We start from the raw sequence: 17,286 nt of genomic DNA, 5'->3' as shown, positions 1-17,286 counted from the left end.
ACTCACTGAATAAAATGACATATTCTCTAAGAGTTTCAAACAGGCAAAGATAGGGATTAGTATTAGCAGGTAATCTTGTTCTAGAAATGTTGATCTGGCAACAGGGTATAAAATAGTGATTTTTATTGTAACCACTTCCCCTCTCCCCTTTTTTTTCTGATTTGGGAAAGAACAAAGACAACTATTCCGAAATCCGTGTTAATGCAGGGTCTTTATTAACCCGAGACAAAGTCACAAGCAGCAGGTAGAATTCTTGATCAGGCAAGGAAGAAAATAAACGGGAAAAGAGGAGAATAGGGAAAAAAAAGTCAGTAGCCTTACTACTACTGCTTTCACACGGGAGACTGGGGGGAAAAAAGCCTGATCCGTAGAATCCACCTTTCTTATTTCCCAACCCACTTCAGACCAGAATACCATGGTAGATGGAAAAAAAGGGGGAGGGGAAGAGCCCACGGTCAGCCTTAGGTGGAATTGGTAAGGAAGGGCGACAATAAAAGTACCAGGGAGGGGAAGGAGAGAATCTGAACTGCGATAGCAGAGAACTAATGCGCTTAAGTTGCAAAGAGGGCGCACGCAACGATTTCGGGCCACCCAAGCGTTTTAAAAAGGCGCGTCTTGAGTTCGGCTTCTGTCATCTTGGAAGCCTGCGGGGCTAATTTGCTTAATCTCGCTACCGCGGCGAAACTAAAGTCAAGGAAAAGCACTTCGTCCTTTTCGCCAGGAACCAGAGATTAGGGCAAGCCCGCGGCCGTTGCACACACGTGCGCGATCCTCTTCCCAAGGGACGGGCCTGAGGAAGAGAGAGCCGCGCAAGGCGGGTGGCTGGGCTGGTGCATTGTTCCACTTCAGGGTGGGGCTTGTCATTGCAGGCTCTGGGCTGACCCTGCCTGAGAGCAGCTGCTTCTGCGAGCCGAGAGAGAGAGAGAAAGAGACACAGAATGTGCACGTTGCGCGTGTTAGTGCCAGGGAGGGATGCATGTCGTCGCCTCCTCTGACCCAGGGTGGGCTTCCTTCCGCGCAAAAGCGCCGCGCTCTCCAGAGGGGCTGGGAGGGGGAACCGGGTTCGGCGACTAAGCAACGCCGCCCTCGCCGGGACTAACGGCCGCGGCGAAAGCACACACACACACCCGCTCGCCCGCCGGCCGGCCGGCCCCCAGCTTTTGTCTGCTGAGTAGCTACGGCAGGCCCGCGCGGCGGCGGCGGTGGTGAAGGAAGAAGCCCGGCGACGCTCCTTGCCGCGCGCTCCCTCGCTCGCGGCCGGCGTTGGTCCCGCCTTTCCCGCTCCAGCAAAACGGCGCCGCGGGCCGGCCCTCGCCGGGCTGGTAGCTAAGCAGCCGCGCTCGGCCCAGGTGAGTCCGCTTTGCTCGGCCAGGCGCTTTCCCGGGGATTGCAGCAGACGGGGAGAGAGAGAGAGAGAGAGAGAGGGGCAAAAGAGCAGAGCAGGCCCAGCCTTGCGGCCTGAGTAGGCTTTTGTTTCCCGCCGCCTGGGAGGCTTCCCTGGCGCTGGTTGCTGCTTCCTCCTGAGGCTGCGGAGGTAAACCGTGCTGGGTGGGAGTCTCCTGGGAGTGAGGGGAAACCGGCTGCCGCCGCATCTTTACCTAAATGTGTGTGTGTGTGTGTGTGAGAGAGAGAGAGAGTGTGAGTGTGAGAGAGCGAGGGAGCGCGCATAAAATCCCTCCCCCTCCAGCCATTCTTCCTCTTTCCTTCAACCTGGCATTTCTGCCACTGATTTTTTTTTTAATTATTGTGGCGGAGTCTCTTCTCTTCAACGTGGCTCGGCCCCGTGGGTTTATTTTTTCGGGGGTGGGGTGGGGGCTTAATTGCATTAAGACAAGAGCAACAGGTATTTTCTTATTTGCCTTTTGGATGGGTTTTTTATACAGCTTTATAACGTGGAGTAAATAATATACACGCACACAGCCGCTGGTAGGGAAGAGTCGATGCTGCCGCTTTCTTCTGTTCCTTCTCCCTTTCCCTTTGTGTTGTTGACATTTGCAACCCCAGCCCTGAGCAAAGAGTGAGTGAGTGAAGGCACCATTCTCATATTTCTCTCTCTCTCTCTCTCTCTCTCTCTCTCTCTCTCTCTCTCTCTCTCGACATCTTTCTATTCCGCAGCAATATTATTTCCCTAGTTTTGACCACTTTCTGTGTTATTTTGCACAATTAAGATTTTCTAGTATTTTTTTTTAACCACGAAACAAAGGGCTTATGGTTCTGAGAAGGAAGAAAACGATTGATTTCGTTCTCTGAGCCATTAAAAGCCTGCATCTTTGAGAAGACGGCTTCAGGTGAACACGTCACCCTGACTTTTTAGAATTAACTGTAGTCAAATTGTCATCTTGCCATTTCAAATGTATGGTAGCTAAATGTATGGCCAAAGTGATGGGTTCCAGTCTTGGGTTGTTCCATTGTTTGATACAGGGTTGCTTCTATTCTAGAGAAAGGTGGACAGCTGACAGAATCTGCATAATCTAAAGATTTTCTTAAAACATTTCCAAACCATTGTTTGGGAAATAGAAAGTAGGAGGAGTTACTTTTTTTAAAAAAAAAGGTCTGGAACCTTTCTATAGCAAATAGCAAAAATCAGGTAATGTATTTTTTCTGTGTCTTTACTGCAAAGCAGTGTATTGATTGCAGGTTATTTGCAAATACAGAAATTTTGACAGTGTAGATGCTCTTTTATGTAAGTATTATTGTTTGTAGATACTCTCCTATGCCAGTATTACAATTCAGCACTGATTTCTTTCTCCCTTTCATGCCCTTTGATTAAAAAAAAACTGGAGATAGATACAATTCCTAAGGATACTTGCCATGTTCTTTCATCACCATGGTAATGTTTTTATTTTTATTTTTGAACTATATGCATTTTTCCAGTTTTTTTTAATTGATCCGCTGTCAGAGGAAGAGGGATTAAAATTTAAAACTGGGATGATTTCAGAGGCATCATTTTTTTATTGAATTGAAATTTCTTTCCGTTCTCCACATCCAACTTCCTATACCAAGTAATATCTGTGGATTCATTGGTATTAACTGTATATGTTTGAAACAGTGCAGGAAATCTTGAAAACTTATGAATTTCTCTACCTTCTGTGGCATTAGGCCTTAGTCTGATTTGCACAGTAACGCTTGGATACAATCTGATGAAAAATTTCTGTAGATTATGACCTAATGTGTAGAAGCATTTAGAAGTGCTTTGTGGAGAAAATTCCTTAATAAACATTTCTGTCAAAAGCAGAGTAACTTTAAAGTCTGGTACTCTGATGAAGATCATTCCTCTTTTTTAATTTTACAGATTGATATTTGAGGTTGAAGTTGTGATTTTTTTAAAAAAGTAGGCTTTTTCAAGTAATAAAAATGAAATATATCTATGTTTCTTCTTTACAGATTTATAGAAAGGGGAGGAGAATAAAAAAAGACATATATGCAACTGGCAGAAGAATGTGGTAGTAGTAGTTGCCCAAGTATAGAAATAGTAGAATTTGGATTTTTATTACAGGACAAACAGAGTAAAAAACAGAATTATTCAATAATTTATATTCCTCCAGTTTTTTTAGAATCTTAGCAGTTCTTTTAGTTTTTTACGGTGATGTGACTTAGCTCACTAGATTGTCCTTCCATACCTCTTGGAACTTCAAGGGTGGAATAAAGAATAAAGTACATCAAATTTAGTTTTGAGGTTTTTTTTTAATCAATTACTGTAACCTGCATTTTAGTGTACAGATTAGGCCTTGGGCACGGAATAGAATATTTAGAAAAACTAGAAAGATCTATAATCTAGGTTGATGACAATCCATTGCTAGTTGATTTATCCTGGACTTCTGATTTCCATGTTTGGAATTGCTCGCTTCTATAAAAAAAATACTATAATGAGATTGTTAATTTTACATAAAATATTTATATACATACTTTCTGTATCTAAAGAATAAGAGCCTGAATTGTGTTATGCTATAGCATATATATTTTTATCAGGAAATCAGCCTTGGGTTGGGAAGGAGTCACATGGGAGTTTGGTGTGTTTAAGATGCAGACTACCATTGTGTTTAATATCTGTCGAGATCCTCAGCTTGATGTTTGGATTTGATACTTTTATCGAAAAAAAGAAGTTTCCTGTGTAGAAGTCTTCCTGGCACACTATTAACATATTTCAAAAGCTACCACTAATGTTAATGCTCCCCTTTCCTTCCTTTAGAAGCTTATGGTCTGAAAACAATTCAGTTAAATACTGAGTCCCATAGGACTGGCTACTATATATTGTTCCTGATTAAAACGTACATGTTCTATTTTGAGATTGCTCTATTTGCAACATTGAAACAGAATGCAGGCTTAGCTGTTAACCAGTACAAGTGCTAGTTCTGTGTAAAATGCACTGAGTTATCCTCAAGGTTTGGGTACAATAAATTAAAATCCATGCTCTGCATGTAGCATTTAAACACCACTAGGTGTATATCATTACTCTAAAGTCATTTTGTTGTGTCTGAACATGGCTTGAAGAAACAGTTGTTTGGATGTGGTAACAAAACAATTTAAACCTATAAGAGCTATGCTTTCATTAAGAGCAAAAGTTCAAATCCAGTGCAGTTTAGGACAGGTTAGGGAGAAATATTTATGCCCAAAGTAGGGCATACCGTAACTTAGAGATGTGAAAAGAAATGAGAAGTTTTAGAAAAAATAATGACAAAATCCAGTAAAGTTGATATAAAAAAATATTGCATCTATTTCAATTTTCTTTTTTTCCTGAACCGCCCCTCCTCCAACATTTTCAGTATGTTACAACTCTATCCTACCCCGTTTTGAGTTAAAATCCTCTGCAAAGGTTAATCCTGGTTTATCATTACAAAGCTTATCTGTATTGCAAATGGCAACACCACAGCAGTCACACTAAGTGGAGGAAATTTTTTAAAAAACATTTCAGCACTCGTACAGAGTAACGCAGGGGTGTCAAACTGCCGGCCTGCGGGCCTGATGCGTCATGTGGAAGCCGTGCCCACCCCATTGCCAGCAATGGCAAAACCATCCCGATACGTTGTGTGACATCACAAGTTTGACATGTCTGGAATAATGTGTCTTGCATTGGAATGGGTGAGGGAACGAGGTATTGGATTCAGATCTGTCCACAAATATAGTGAGGCTTGTGATTAGATCATCAATGGTTTTTTTGGATTACCAGTCAGAATCATGACCGAATCAGAATAGGCCAAGCCCATACTGGTTTGGGGTCAGTCTAGTTGTATCTAGGGCTTCAGATCCAATCTTGAAATGTGTTGGTCAGTCTCTGAGAAGCCCCAGAAGTAATGACATGTTACAGAGACTTGTTCTAAAGCTTAAATCTCTTATACGATCCCTGTGGATGGCAATATTCCATATGAAATCTTTGGTTCTATTTAGTCTTTTAAATACTCCTTTAATTTCAAAAAGGAAAGCCAGTATGCTGTAGAAAAAGTTTCTTAAAGTAAATCTTTTGAGCTTTGTTTGGAATTATGAGCTGTGGTGGCACAGTAGTTAGAATGCAGTATTGCAGCCTAATTCTGCTGACTGCTAGCAGCTGAGTTCTCACCGGCTCAAGGTTGACTCAGCCTTCCATCCTTCTGAGGTCGTAAAATGAGGACCCAGATTGTTAGGGGCAATGTGCTGACTGTAACCGATTAGAGAGGGCTGTAAAGCACTGTGAAGCAGTATATAAGTCTTAAGTGCTATTGCTATTATGTCTATTTGCACAGAAAAAAATGCATTAATGGGTTTCAGTTAAGAGGGGCCATTTCTAGCTGGAGAAAATGGTGGGATTCAACTGTACCAGTTGACACTGACCCAGATGAGTGTTGTTGGTTTTTTTTTGTTAAAATTGCCCATAATAGCAACATTTTTTATCAATGTCTTGGTATGATTTCGGATTTCTTTTTGTATACTAGGTCCAAAAGATGAAAGAATCTTGCTTTAAATGTCCACTTTTACGACCATTTTCCATTGTCTTATGACCTAGGGTAAATGAGCAACATATTGAATAAATGTAGTCTAAAAGAAATTGTCAGACTTCTCTACTGATTTTCTTTCCTCCTTCTGTAATTCAAAGTTTTGTACCTCCAGCAGAATAAATTCAGTTTGCGAATCTGGTTCTCTTTGATTTTCAACTATTAAATGTAGTGATGTATAGGTAGTCTTTGATTTACAATCTGTGGTTGCAAGTTGAGGCAATACGTGACTGAACTTGATTTTGCAACCATTTTTTAGGTTAAACATAAAGTGAGGTCAATCCATTGTTAAGTTTGCTTAAATCGTTAAGCAAATGCAGCATATCCAGTGGGCTTTTTCTGCTGAAAAACAGCAAAACAAATCACAAATCGTGGTTATGTGACTGTGGGTTATATACACTCATGTGACTGTGGAGTTTGGTGGGGTAGCTGTAACTTTGAGAATGGGTTACAGGTAGCTTTTTTTAAGTCGGTACAGATGATAAGTGACTAGTCATGAGTCAAGGGCTACCTGTAACGTCATTGTATTGTGGAACATATTCCTATTTTGATTATTTTATTTTGAATTCTATAGTGTGAAAGAAGTAAATGTCTTTCTAAAGAATCTGTTGTAAACTGCCAATAGAAAATTTCAAGTTCTAATTTACTATTCACAGGGCTTGAAAAGTTGAGTCAAACCTCAAGCCTGTTTTGTTCCTGGATTCCTGATGTCTTTGGAAATTGCCATAAACACAGTAAGTAGGTTCATTCAGTTTCTAAATATTTAGCAGGCATAGATATATAATTTATTTTTGCCAGTTGTCAAAATGTTTTAACTTTTATATAGACAGGTCTGTTGACACAAGTGTTAGTTATAGTAGTAGACCACATAATTAATAGCAAAAATGTAAGTATGTTTACATAGGTCAGGTTTTTTATGTTCACTAAAATCTCGGAAAATTGAATCTGAAATTGTGCTTTTATATTTAATAATGTAAACCAGGATTCCCCAACCCCCGGTTCGTGGACTAGTACCAGGCTATGGCATGCCAGCAACTGGCCCGCACAAACAAGGAAAACGCCATCTGCGGGATGCAGGCAGTACACAAAGCCACGTCCCCTCCCGTCCATGGAAAAACCTCTCTTCACATAACCAGTCCCTGGTGCCCAAAAGGTTGGGGACCTCTGATGTAAACAATATAACTAGTACAATAACACTAGTATTGTTTGTTGCATGCAATGGGGCGTGTACCCTGAAGGCAGGAGTGTGTTCACTTTGGGGCCTGCAGGAACAGAGCCATTGGCCAGATCTTTAGTCTTTTAAAAGACACACAAGTGGGGCTGCAGATGCCCGCAATGATGCTTATGGCGGTGCTCGTATGAATGGGGCCGTGAATGCTTGCAACGCTCTTGACGGCACTCATGGGAGTGGGGCTGCGCGCATGTACACACATGCGTGCACCGACCAGCCACTCACGCGGCCCTGTGGCCAATAGGCCATACCCTACACAGGTTGGGGACCACTGCTCTAGCGCTGTCTGGATTGTTTTGCCCTCCAGGTTTGTTTGTCTTAGTACATGACTGATACAACCTGCTGAGTGTATACCCCAAATAAGCTCTCTTGCTGTTCTTCCCTGAAAGCACCTTGTTTGTATAAGCTCTGGGCAGCATAATTGTTCTCCTTTAAATATTGAATTGTTAACTAATGATAGCTTGCCAGCCTTACTTCAGAAATTTGCCCTGACGCGCAACATAGCCTCTATAGTGTATGGATAAAGTGAAAAGTGTGTTAGTCATAATAAACTGATTAAATACTCCAGAATCAAAGAGTAATCTAGATCTCAGGAACGAGGCACAAACCAGTGTCTGCATAGTTAAGGCAAAACCAATATGCATATATTTTGATTTAAGCTAGCTGCTCACAAACTGCATTCTAGGGAACTTTCTTGAACATTTACCAGGAATTGCTGAACAAAGAAATCACAGAAGTTAAAATACATTTCCTCATCCCTGTCTAACTTTTGCTTTCTTAACCAGTAAAGAAATACTGATAATAACACATCAAAAATATTCACACAGTGTAGATTTTAGAATCATATAAATTGTGTTTGTGTTATTCTGTGTTATTTTTAGTTTACGGTACTTGGAAAACTGATCAATATGAAAAGTATCCTTGATACAACAAACTAGTAAAATTAAATGAATGAAACTCAATTAGATGATTCAGTAACAACAGGCTTTGAAAAATAGAACTGAAATTTGTTAAATCTTGTGAAGATAGTATTGAGATTTTTTTCTGTTTGAAGTCCTGTTGGCATAAAATAAATATGGGATGTGGTCTTCTGCTTTTAGGTGAGAAGATGAGCAGCTACAATTCAGAAAAACTGAAGTTTGAAAATTGTTCTGACAAAATTAGAGAGACAAATTGCATTGATTAAGATAAAAAGACATGAAGGTATGACAGTTAAATAGATGAATAATTGCTCAGAGTAATTTGGGTGGGGAGAGATGATACCTGAATTTGAAAATCTTTTGGATATGGATAGATAGTGAATATAAAACTTGTTACTGGCAGTCAAATCTGACAAAGTGGTTTCTGGTCAAGCTATGACAAACTTTTGTTTGGGTCAGAAGTGATGTAATATTATTTCAAGGCTACTTTAAAATGTGGCTGCCACCAACCTGATAATTTCATATTCTTACATTGAGATTGTTTCCTATTTTCCTAGTATCGTAGTATCTTGGATTGTCGTATTGTGTCATTTACTGGGGATTAGTGGATTATGAACATTTAGAATTTGACAATTTTATTGTATAAAGAAGTATAGGAAATAGATGTTTCTGTTTAAATAAATCAATGAAATTTCTCTTGAATACTTCAGGTACAAAATAATTCAGGCTCTTCTTTTTGCTTACCATATCTCCTTTTCCTTCAGCTGTATCACTTAAATATGATTAAATGTAATACGATAACTTAATATGAGCTAGCAGCGTGCGGCAGCAACCAAAAAAGCTAATACAATCCTTGGTTATATAAACAGAGGCATAGAATCAAAATCATTTTAAGTATTAGTACCACGTTATAAAAACTTAGTAAGACTACACCTGGAATACTGCATCCAGTTTTGGTCACCGCATTACCAAAAAATTAATAATAATGTTGGAAAAAGTGTAGAGAAGAACAACTAGGATGATTAAAGACCTGGAGACTAAAATATATGAAGAACAGTTGCAGGAACTGGGTATGGCTAGTCTAGAGAAAAGAAGGACTAGGGGTGGCATGATAGCAGTATTCCAGTATTGGAGGGGCTGCCACAAAAAAGAGAGGATCAACTTATTTTCCAAAGTACCAGAAAGAAAAACAAGAAACAATGGATGGAAACCAATCAAGGAGAAAAGCAACCTAGATGAATTAAGGAGAAACTTCTTAACAGTGAGAACAATTAACCAATGGAACAACTTGCCTTCAGAAGTTGTGGGTGCTTGCTTCATCAATGGAGGTTTTTAAGAAGAGACTTGCTAGCCATTTGTCTCAAATTGTATAGGGCAGGGGTAGGCAACCTTGGCTCTTTTATGATTCCTGGATTTCTACTCCCATGCTGGCTCAGGAATTCTGGGAGTTGAAGTCCACGAGTCATAAAAGAGCCAAGGTTGCCTACCCTTTGTATAGGGTGTCCTGCTTGAGCAGGTGATTGTATTAGAAGACCTTCAAGATCCCTTACAGCTCTATTCTGATTGATTGATTGATTGATTAATTGATTGATTGATTGTATTTTTTTCTCTGACCCCTCCTCACCTAGCATTTCTCTTAGATTTGTACTTCATATACTATAGCTGCATTGGGCACCCAAAAAAGTGGCAGCCTTGAAAGTAGGATGTCTCCCCAGCCTCTACCCATTGGAACAATCTGTTGCCAGTGCTCTAGGCCTGCTTCTCTTACTCCATTCCTGGTTGAACCAGAAACTGTCCCTGTGTCCGCCTCTTTCTCTGCTGAAGAGAAACCCAGATATTTATCTTTGAATCCTCTTAAAGGGTGATTCACGCATAGGTGTAACTAACTTTGTTTTATTTATTTATGACATCTGTATGCTGCTAAGTCTTCACCACAAGCTTACAAAATAGAATGAAAGCATTCAGAATACAATAAGATAACAAAAATAATATAGTAATAATGGAAATGGTAATAGTGATAATACCACATCACGGAAAATAGTAATCATCACAATCACTCCCCAAAGGTTGCTGGAACATCCTGATCTTTAAAAGCTTCTCTGACGTTATCAGTGATGGGGCCAGGCTAATCTCTACTGGGAGTCTATCCCATAATATAAGTGCCATGATGGAAAAGCAGTCCTCCGTGACCTCAGCCCCGTTGCCTCATGATCTTTTAAACATCTGGATCCCAAGCTATGTAGGACTTTTATTCCTCAAAACTAATACTTTGAATTGCACCCAGAAACCATTTGGCAACAATGCAAAGCTTGCAAGATAGATGTTGAACCAGCCAATTTTACCAAATGGTCTTCAAAGGAAGCAGTCTGGTGATAAAAGTATGGGTTATTGTGTCAAGATTCTCTTATTCCAGGAAGGGCCACTACTTGTGTCTCAGAAAAGCTAGGCAAAGCCCGTTCTGGTCATGGTTTCTACCTGCCCATCTAGCTGGATTCCTTTTCTCTCATCAAAAGACAAACACAAACTGGTAGAAAACTGCAGTGAACAAACCATCTTGCTTGGGTTCTGCTTTAGCCTACTTAACCAGACTTCAGCACAGAGCTTGGGACCAGAACAGGCACAGAGCTTGAAATAACTGAAATTGCTATAAAGCCTGGGGATTTATCTACTTGATAGCCAGATTAAGCCGTGTGAAGAGGGATTAAATTGGGTTGCAAGGTGATTGGTACACCAGAAGAATACTCAGCTTATCTTGACAGCCCGATTCAACACACAGGGACTCACACCTTGTCACAAAAGCAGTACCCTGGCTGTATAGATAATCCTTACATAACGACTGATCTTTTTAACAGACATTCAAAGGTACAGCAGCACTGAAAAAGTAACTTTACAACTGGTGCTCACACCACCATCAGAACATCCCTACAATCATGTGATTGGGATTTGTGTGTTTTACATCAAGCAGGCACTTACAACTTTTACAGCATCTCTCAGCCACATGGTTACACTATTTGTGTGCTTCACAGCCAGATTCTAGAAAGCAAAGTTGGTGGAGAAGCTGGCAGTAAAATCATACCACAGTCCTGTGGTGACTTGCTTTATGTCTGAGGGTGACTTGATTCACAACTGCAGCAGAAGTGAGGTTGTAAGTCAATTTCAGTCATGTGATATCTTGCTTAACAACTGTGTTGCTTAGTGATGAAATTGGTGGTCCAAACTGTGGATCTGTCTCATAATTTGTCTCATAATCTGCCTCATAAGATCAATGCTATTCGTTCTTCTGGCCAGTTGTGCTAAACAATAAGCCATGATTTGCATTCTCTACTGGTTGGATTTAGCGTTGAATCCAGTGAACTAATCATATGATGCTTTAGTATGATGTATGAATACAGTCATTATGCAAGCCTAAATCAATTCATGGACTTGTTGTAAGACTAAAATATTGCTCTTCATTCCTTGGAAAGAACTTAATAATATGTTGTAGATAAAGAGTATCTTGAAGTTGGAAAATAACTTGAAAATCCATATTCATGGATTAGTGGTGAAGAAAAATGTCAAACAGCTGGTTTGGGCCACTTTTAAGAGCTGACTCATAAAATTCAGTTATATGTAGTGTACTTAAACTTACAAAACCAAGTATATTTAGTGCATTTACTACAAAGAGGCTTCTTACGTGATTGTTCTTCCACCCACTTAAATTATAGTATTAACTAATATTTTCATAAATAATTTAAAACGGTAAGAATTTTTGAGCGTGAAGAGCTACTGTGCTCTTATGACTTACTCCAGAATTTTCTTTTGCATTGTTGTTGTTAGTTGTGAAGTCGTGTGCGACCCATCGCGACCCTATGGACAATGTTCCTCCAGGCCTTCCTGTCCTCTACCATCTTCTGGAGTCCATTTAAGCTCACGCCTACTGCTTCAGTGACTCCATCCAGCCACCTCATTCTCTGTCGTCCCTTTCTTCTCTTGCCCTCAATCTTTCCCAGCATTAGGCTCTTCTCCAGTGAGTCCTTCCTTCTCATTAGGTGGTCAAAGTATTTGAGTTTTAGCTTCAGGATCTGGCCTTCTAAAGAGCAGTCAGGGTTGATCTCCTCTAGGAGTGACCGGTTTGATCGCCTTGCAGTCCAAGGGACTCGCAGGAGTCTTCTCCAGCACCATAGTTCAAAGGCTTCAATTCTTTGGCGCTCAGCCTTTCTTATGGTCCAGCTTTCACTGCCATACATTGCAACTGGGAAGACCATAGCCTTGACTATACGCACTTTTGTTGACAGGGTGATGTCTCTGCTTTTTAGTGTGCTGTCTAGATTTGCCATGGCTTTCCTCCCAAGGAGCAAGCGTCTTTTAATTTCTTGGCTACAGTCCCCATCTGCTGTGATCTTGGAGCCCAGGAAAATAAAATCTGTCACTACCTCCATTTCTTCCCCATCTATTTGCCAGGAATTGAGAGGGCCGGATGCCATGATCTTGGTTTTCTTAATGTTTAGTTTCAACCCATGTTTTGCACTCTCCTTCTTCACTTGCAACAAGAGGCTCTTTAGTTCCTGTTCACTTTCTGCCATTAGAGTGGTATCATCTGCATATCTTAGGTTGTTGATGTTTCTTCCGGCAATCTTAATTCCAACTTTTGATTCATCTAGCCCTGCCTTTCTCATGATGTGCTCTGCATATAAGTTAAATAGGCAAGGCGACACTACACAGCCTTGCCGGACTCCTTTCCCAATTTTGAACCAATCAGTGGTTCCGTGTCCAGTTCTCACTGTTGCTTCTTGGCCCGCATATAGGTTTCTCAAGAGACAAATAAGATGGTCTGGTATGCCCATCTCTTTAAGGACTTGCCACAGTTTGTTATGATCCACACAATCAAAGGCTTTAGCATAGTCAATGAAGCAGAAGTAGATGTTTTTCTGGAACTCTCTAGCTTTCTCCATGATCCAGCGTATGTTAGCAATTTGATCTCTAGTTCCTCTGCCTCTTCGAAATCCTGCCTGTACTTCTGGTAGTTCTCGATCCACATACTGCTGGAGTCTAGCTTGTAGAATTTTAAGCATAACTTTACTAGCATGTGAAATGAGTGCAATGGTGCGATAGTTTGAACATTCTTTGGCACTGCCTTTCTTTGGAATTGGAATGTAAACTGATCTTTTCCAATCCTGTGGCCACTGTTGAGTTTTCCAAATTTGCTGGCAAATTGAGTGTAGCACTTTTACTGCACTGTCTTTTAAGATTTTGAATAGCTCAGCTGGAATACTGTCACCTCCACTAGCTTTGTTGTTGCTCAGCTTTTCTAAGGCCCACTTCACTTCACATTCTAGGATGTCTGGCTCGAGGTCAGTGACCACCTCATTATGATTGTCAGGGATGTTAAGCTCATTCTTGTATAGTTCTTCTGTGTAATTTTGCCATCTCTTCTTAATCTCTTCTGCCTCTGTTAGGTCCCTGCCATTTTGGTCCTTTATCATGCCCATTTTTGCATGAAACGTTCCTTTCATCTCTCCAATTTTCTTGAAAAGATCTCTGGTCCTCCCTATTCTATTGTTTTCTTCTATTTCTTTGCATTGTTCATTTAAGAAGGCATTCTTATCTCTTCTAGCTATTCTTTGGATCTTTTGCATTATCAAGTGTTTATATGAATAAGTGTACAAAGAAACAAGGGTATAGCACAAAGGTCTAAGGGAAGAAGTGAGTGGAAATAATGCATCTGGCTGGGAACCAAAAAGACAGGTTGTAACATCGACCTTTTTTTAATGCTATATATTTGTCCTTAAAAATTGTACAACTGAGTTATAATTTGAATCAATCCTTTAACTAGATTGATAACGCACAGCTTTCATGAGAAAATTACTACCGTACTTTCCGGCATATAAGACGACTGGGCGTATAAGACGACCCCCTACATTTCCTGTTAAATTATAGGGTTTGGGCTATACTCGCCGTATAAGACTACCGCTCTTCCAACGCACACCAAATAAAAATTAAAAAACATCAGATTTGATTTTAATATGGTAATTTTAATTCAAATGCTTGTGACATGCAGGTGCTTAGTAGGAAAACTGTCACTTATAAACATAAGGCTGTTTGTCATCAAACATGTAAACATAAAACAGTGCAAGTGGATTAAACTATAATAAACTATAATAAACTATATCTATATCTATATCTATATCTATCTATCTATCTATCTATCTATCTATCTATCTATCTATCTATCTATCTATCTATCTATCTATCTATCTATGCAATTTTGCAAATTGTCATAATGATAACTTGTAAGGTTTTGCATGGGAAAAGAGCATGGCCTGTTTCTTTTCCCTGGCTATCTTCAAGAAGGCACTTAATTTGGATTTCTGCACTAAGCTAGAATTGAGTGCAGCCTATAATAGTTACATGTTTGAATGTGATGAGTTAACTGAAAATACAGATCTCAAGTTCCTGAGTCCTGATGGGAAGAAATTCATAAATCAGGGTTCAGCCTATTTTTGATATGGTTGCGATCTCTTTGGGGGAAAAAACACCAATCAGCAGTGTGGAAGTGCTCTCTGATCCACAACTATTTCAGCAAATTATGAGACAGTGAAAGTTCTGAAGGTAATTTTTTTCTGTTGAATGTTCCCACTTGATTAGAACCTAGAATTGTTTAAAAATCTTTAGAACTGAAAAATCTAACAATATTGAGAATTGTAAAATTTAGAAAACAATGGACATAGACATTATAAATTGTTGATTTAGTCTAATTAATTTATTTTTAAAAATAGATTTAGGTACACTTTCTTTACTTTTTATATACCTTAATGTTTTCTTTCAAGGAAAAATAGGGCTAATGCTTTATTTGAATTGAGATTCCAGGGTCCAATTATTTTAATTTTTTTAAAAAAAGTACATTTATTTGATCTTTTTTTAAAAGGTGGAAAAGATACACAGTGCAATGATCTATTTATGATGTACCTTTAAAAGCACTGCATTAAAAAGTCATTCAATATTTTTGATTCAGAACTTGGGAAGATTTTATCATGTTAATGGGGAAGTTGTAACATGAATTTTGATTAGAAAAGTATGTGTCTAAAACATGTTCTGGCTTTTGTGCAAATAATAAATAAGCTGCAGTTGAAAACAGTAGGAGGATTTGTAAAATTAAAATGGCCTGAGGAATCTCAGTGTTTGAATATAGGAAATGTATTGCTGAAAAGCTTCTGGCAATCAAAATAATTGAATATGTTTTATAGAATAGTTTATATTGTGAAGATAAAATTGATGGTGATACAATAATGCCTTTTCTTTACATGGGGTAGATTAAGGAAATGTACCAGTGTTTGATAAAATCGCTTTTCTAATACAGAAAAGAAAATGCTCAAAAAGATGTCACTCAGCCAGGCATGGTATCAGGGCGTCTTTAACTTACGTTCTACAGTTGTTACTTTTATAAATATAATTATATGGGAGGCATTCCATACACCATGTCATTTCTTTTAAATTTCAATATTTGTTTCATGGATATGAATAGTTTTCAAGAATGTTGAAAAATTGTTCTTCTGCTAGTCATAGCCCCTTTTATCCTTCATATTTCATCAGTGTATTATATTCCTTATGAAAAGTGCATTTTATACTAAAGAAAAGCTTGTAATTCTTTTTGGAAGGCCTCAGTACCCATTCTGCTAAGCACACATAATCAGACCTTCAAAGAAAAATTGTAATTGCTTAGGGTATTTTTTATTCTATGGGCAGAAATACCTGCTTTCCCTATCTTAATTCTCTAAAATAGAATTGGATTCTAAAGTTCTAAGCAACAAAAAACAGATGAGGAGGAATATTTTAAGTGCGTTGGGAATGAACATGTTATTTGTGCCTTATATGTTTCCCTGTTCTTGTTTGAAGTTACATTTCACTGCTCTAAAATATATTTAAAGCAAACATCAAATAGAAGACAAAACAAAAGCTGAAAAGTTTCCAGTTCTGTTCATTGAGACTTATTAGGCTGAATCAGGATTAGTCATACGATGTATGTATGAAAATTCTTTCTACATATCTGAAGGTTTTAAAGTTTATTAATAAGTAAAATGCAAATCAAATAAGGTGATTGTTTGAACCCTGTATATGAAAAAATAGCACTAATGTTAACATTTCAAACATTGCATTTTTAATATTTGTCAGATATTTACAAACTAACATAATGAAAAAGATTTATGGAATGATGGATCAATGTCTTAAGTTAGTAACTAAGAAAAATGCTTGTTCTACAGTTTTTCTTTTTTCTATCCATATCAAAACTACAAGAACAGATAAAAGTTGTGTGTACTTAAATATTGGTGTTTAAAGGTGTTTCTGCTTCCATGTATACCAATCAGTAAGAATTACAGGATACAATTTACTTGCTAATACAAGAAAGGAAATAAAATGGTTAGGAATGTTTGTGAATCAAAAAACGAGTAGGTGTGTATTTTCATAACCTGACACAACTGCATTTGGTGGAACATTCCAGATAGGTTTTGATTTGGTCTGATTATAATCTCAAACATCTTGATGGTTCTAAGTTTCAAGCCATGAAAAATTACATAGGGATCTTAGAGGGTGAGTAGGCCAGGCTTGTGCACCTTGTCCCTTCCATCTTCCCACACATAAAGAATGAATCAATAAAAAGAGTCAGTTTAGTCTAGTGCAGGGGTAGGCAACCTCGGCTCTTTTATGACTCGTGGACTTCAACTCCCAGAATTCCTGAGCCAGCTTGTCTGGCTCAGGAATTCTGGGAGTTGAAGTCCACGAGTCATAAAAGAGCCGAGGTTGCCTACCCCTGGTCTAGTGCAAGGGTGTTAAATTGCCAGCCCACGGGCCAGATGCATCACAGCGAAACCGCGCCCACCCCAAAACGTCTACAGTTCATCAGGGACTTTAGGAAAGAAAAGTAGAATGTGACCACTGTTAATGGGTTTAATATCATGAAACATTCTTCAGTTATAACAAGCACATGGACTATTACCTGGACAAGTGTAATACAATTACATATAATAATTTATTTTCCGTGGCTTCTAATATTATGTTGTTGCATTTTCAGATCTCTGAAAGTTAAGAGAAGATAGGATGGATGCTACCGTTATATTGTCTATTCTGAAGAAAAAATTAGCTTTCCTCTCAGGTACAGTTGTGTCCTTTTTATTTTATGTATTATAAGAAAAAC

The 17,286-nt window shown here is 38.9% G+C and overlaps 1 protein-coding gene across 6 annotated transcripts in view; it reads left to right on the top strand.

Moving 5' to 3' along the window:
* Positions 1-918: 918 nt before the first annotated feature.
* SESTD1 (SEC14 and spectrin domain containing 1) overlaps positions 919-17,286 on the top strand; it is a 75,462-nt gene continuing 59,094 nt past the window's right edge. For 4 of the 6 annotated variants that reach the window (XM_081314910.1, XM_081314909.1, XM_081314908.1 and 1 more), the window contains exons 1-4: positions 919-1,349; positions 6,623-6,700; positions 8,298-8,400; positions 17,164-17,244. In XM_081314910.1, the coding sequence (XP_081171036.1) occupies positions 17,190-17,244 (55 nt within the window). In that variant the 5' untranslated portion in view covers positions 919-1,349; positions 6,623-6,700; positions 8,298-8,400; positions 17,164-17,189. Of the gene's footprint in view, positions 1,350-1,425; positions 1,535-6,622; positions 6,701-8,297; positions 8,401-17,163; positions 17,245-17,286 lie in introns of those variants that run through there. The other 2 variants (XM_081314906.1, XM_081314907.1) reach the window with 2 other exon arrangements.

Source organism: Vipera berus, assembly GCF_964194415.1.
Source record: "Vipera berus genome assembly, chromosome: 1".
In the NCBI taxonomy this organism is placed as follows: domain Eukaryota; kingdom Metazoa; phylum Chordata; class Lepidosauria; order Squamata; family Viperidae; genus Vipera; species Vipera berus.
Note: the sequence above shows the minus strand (reverse complement) of the source record. Positions and strands in the feature narration are given on the sequence as shown.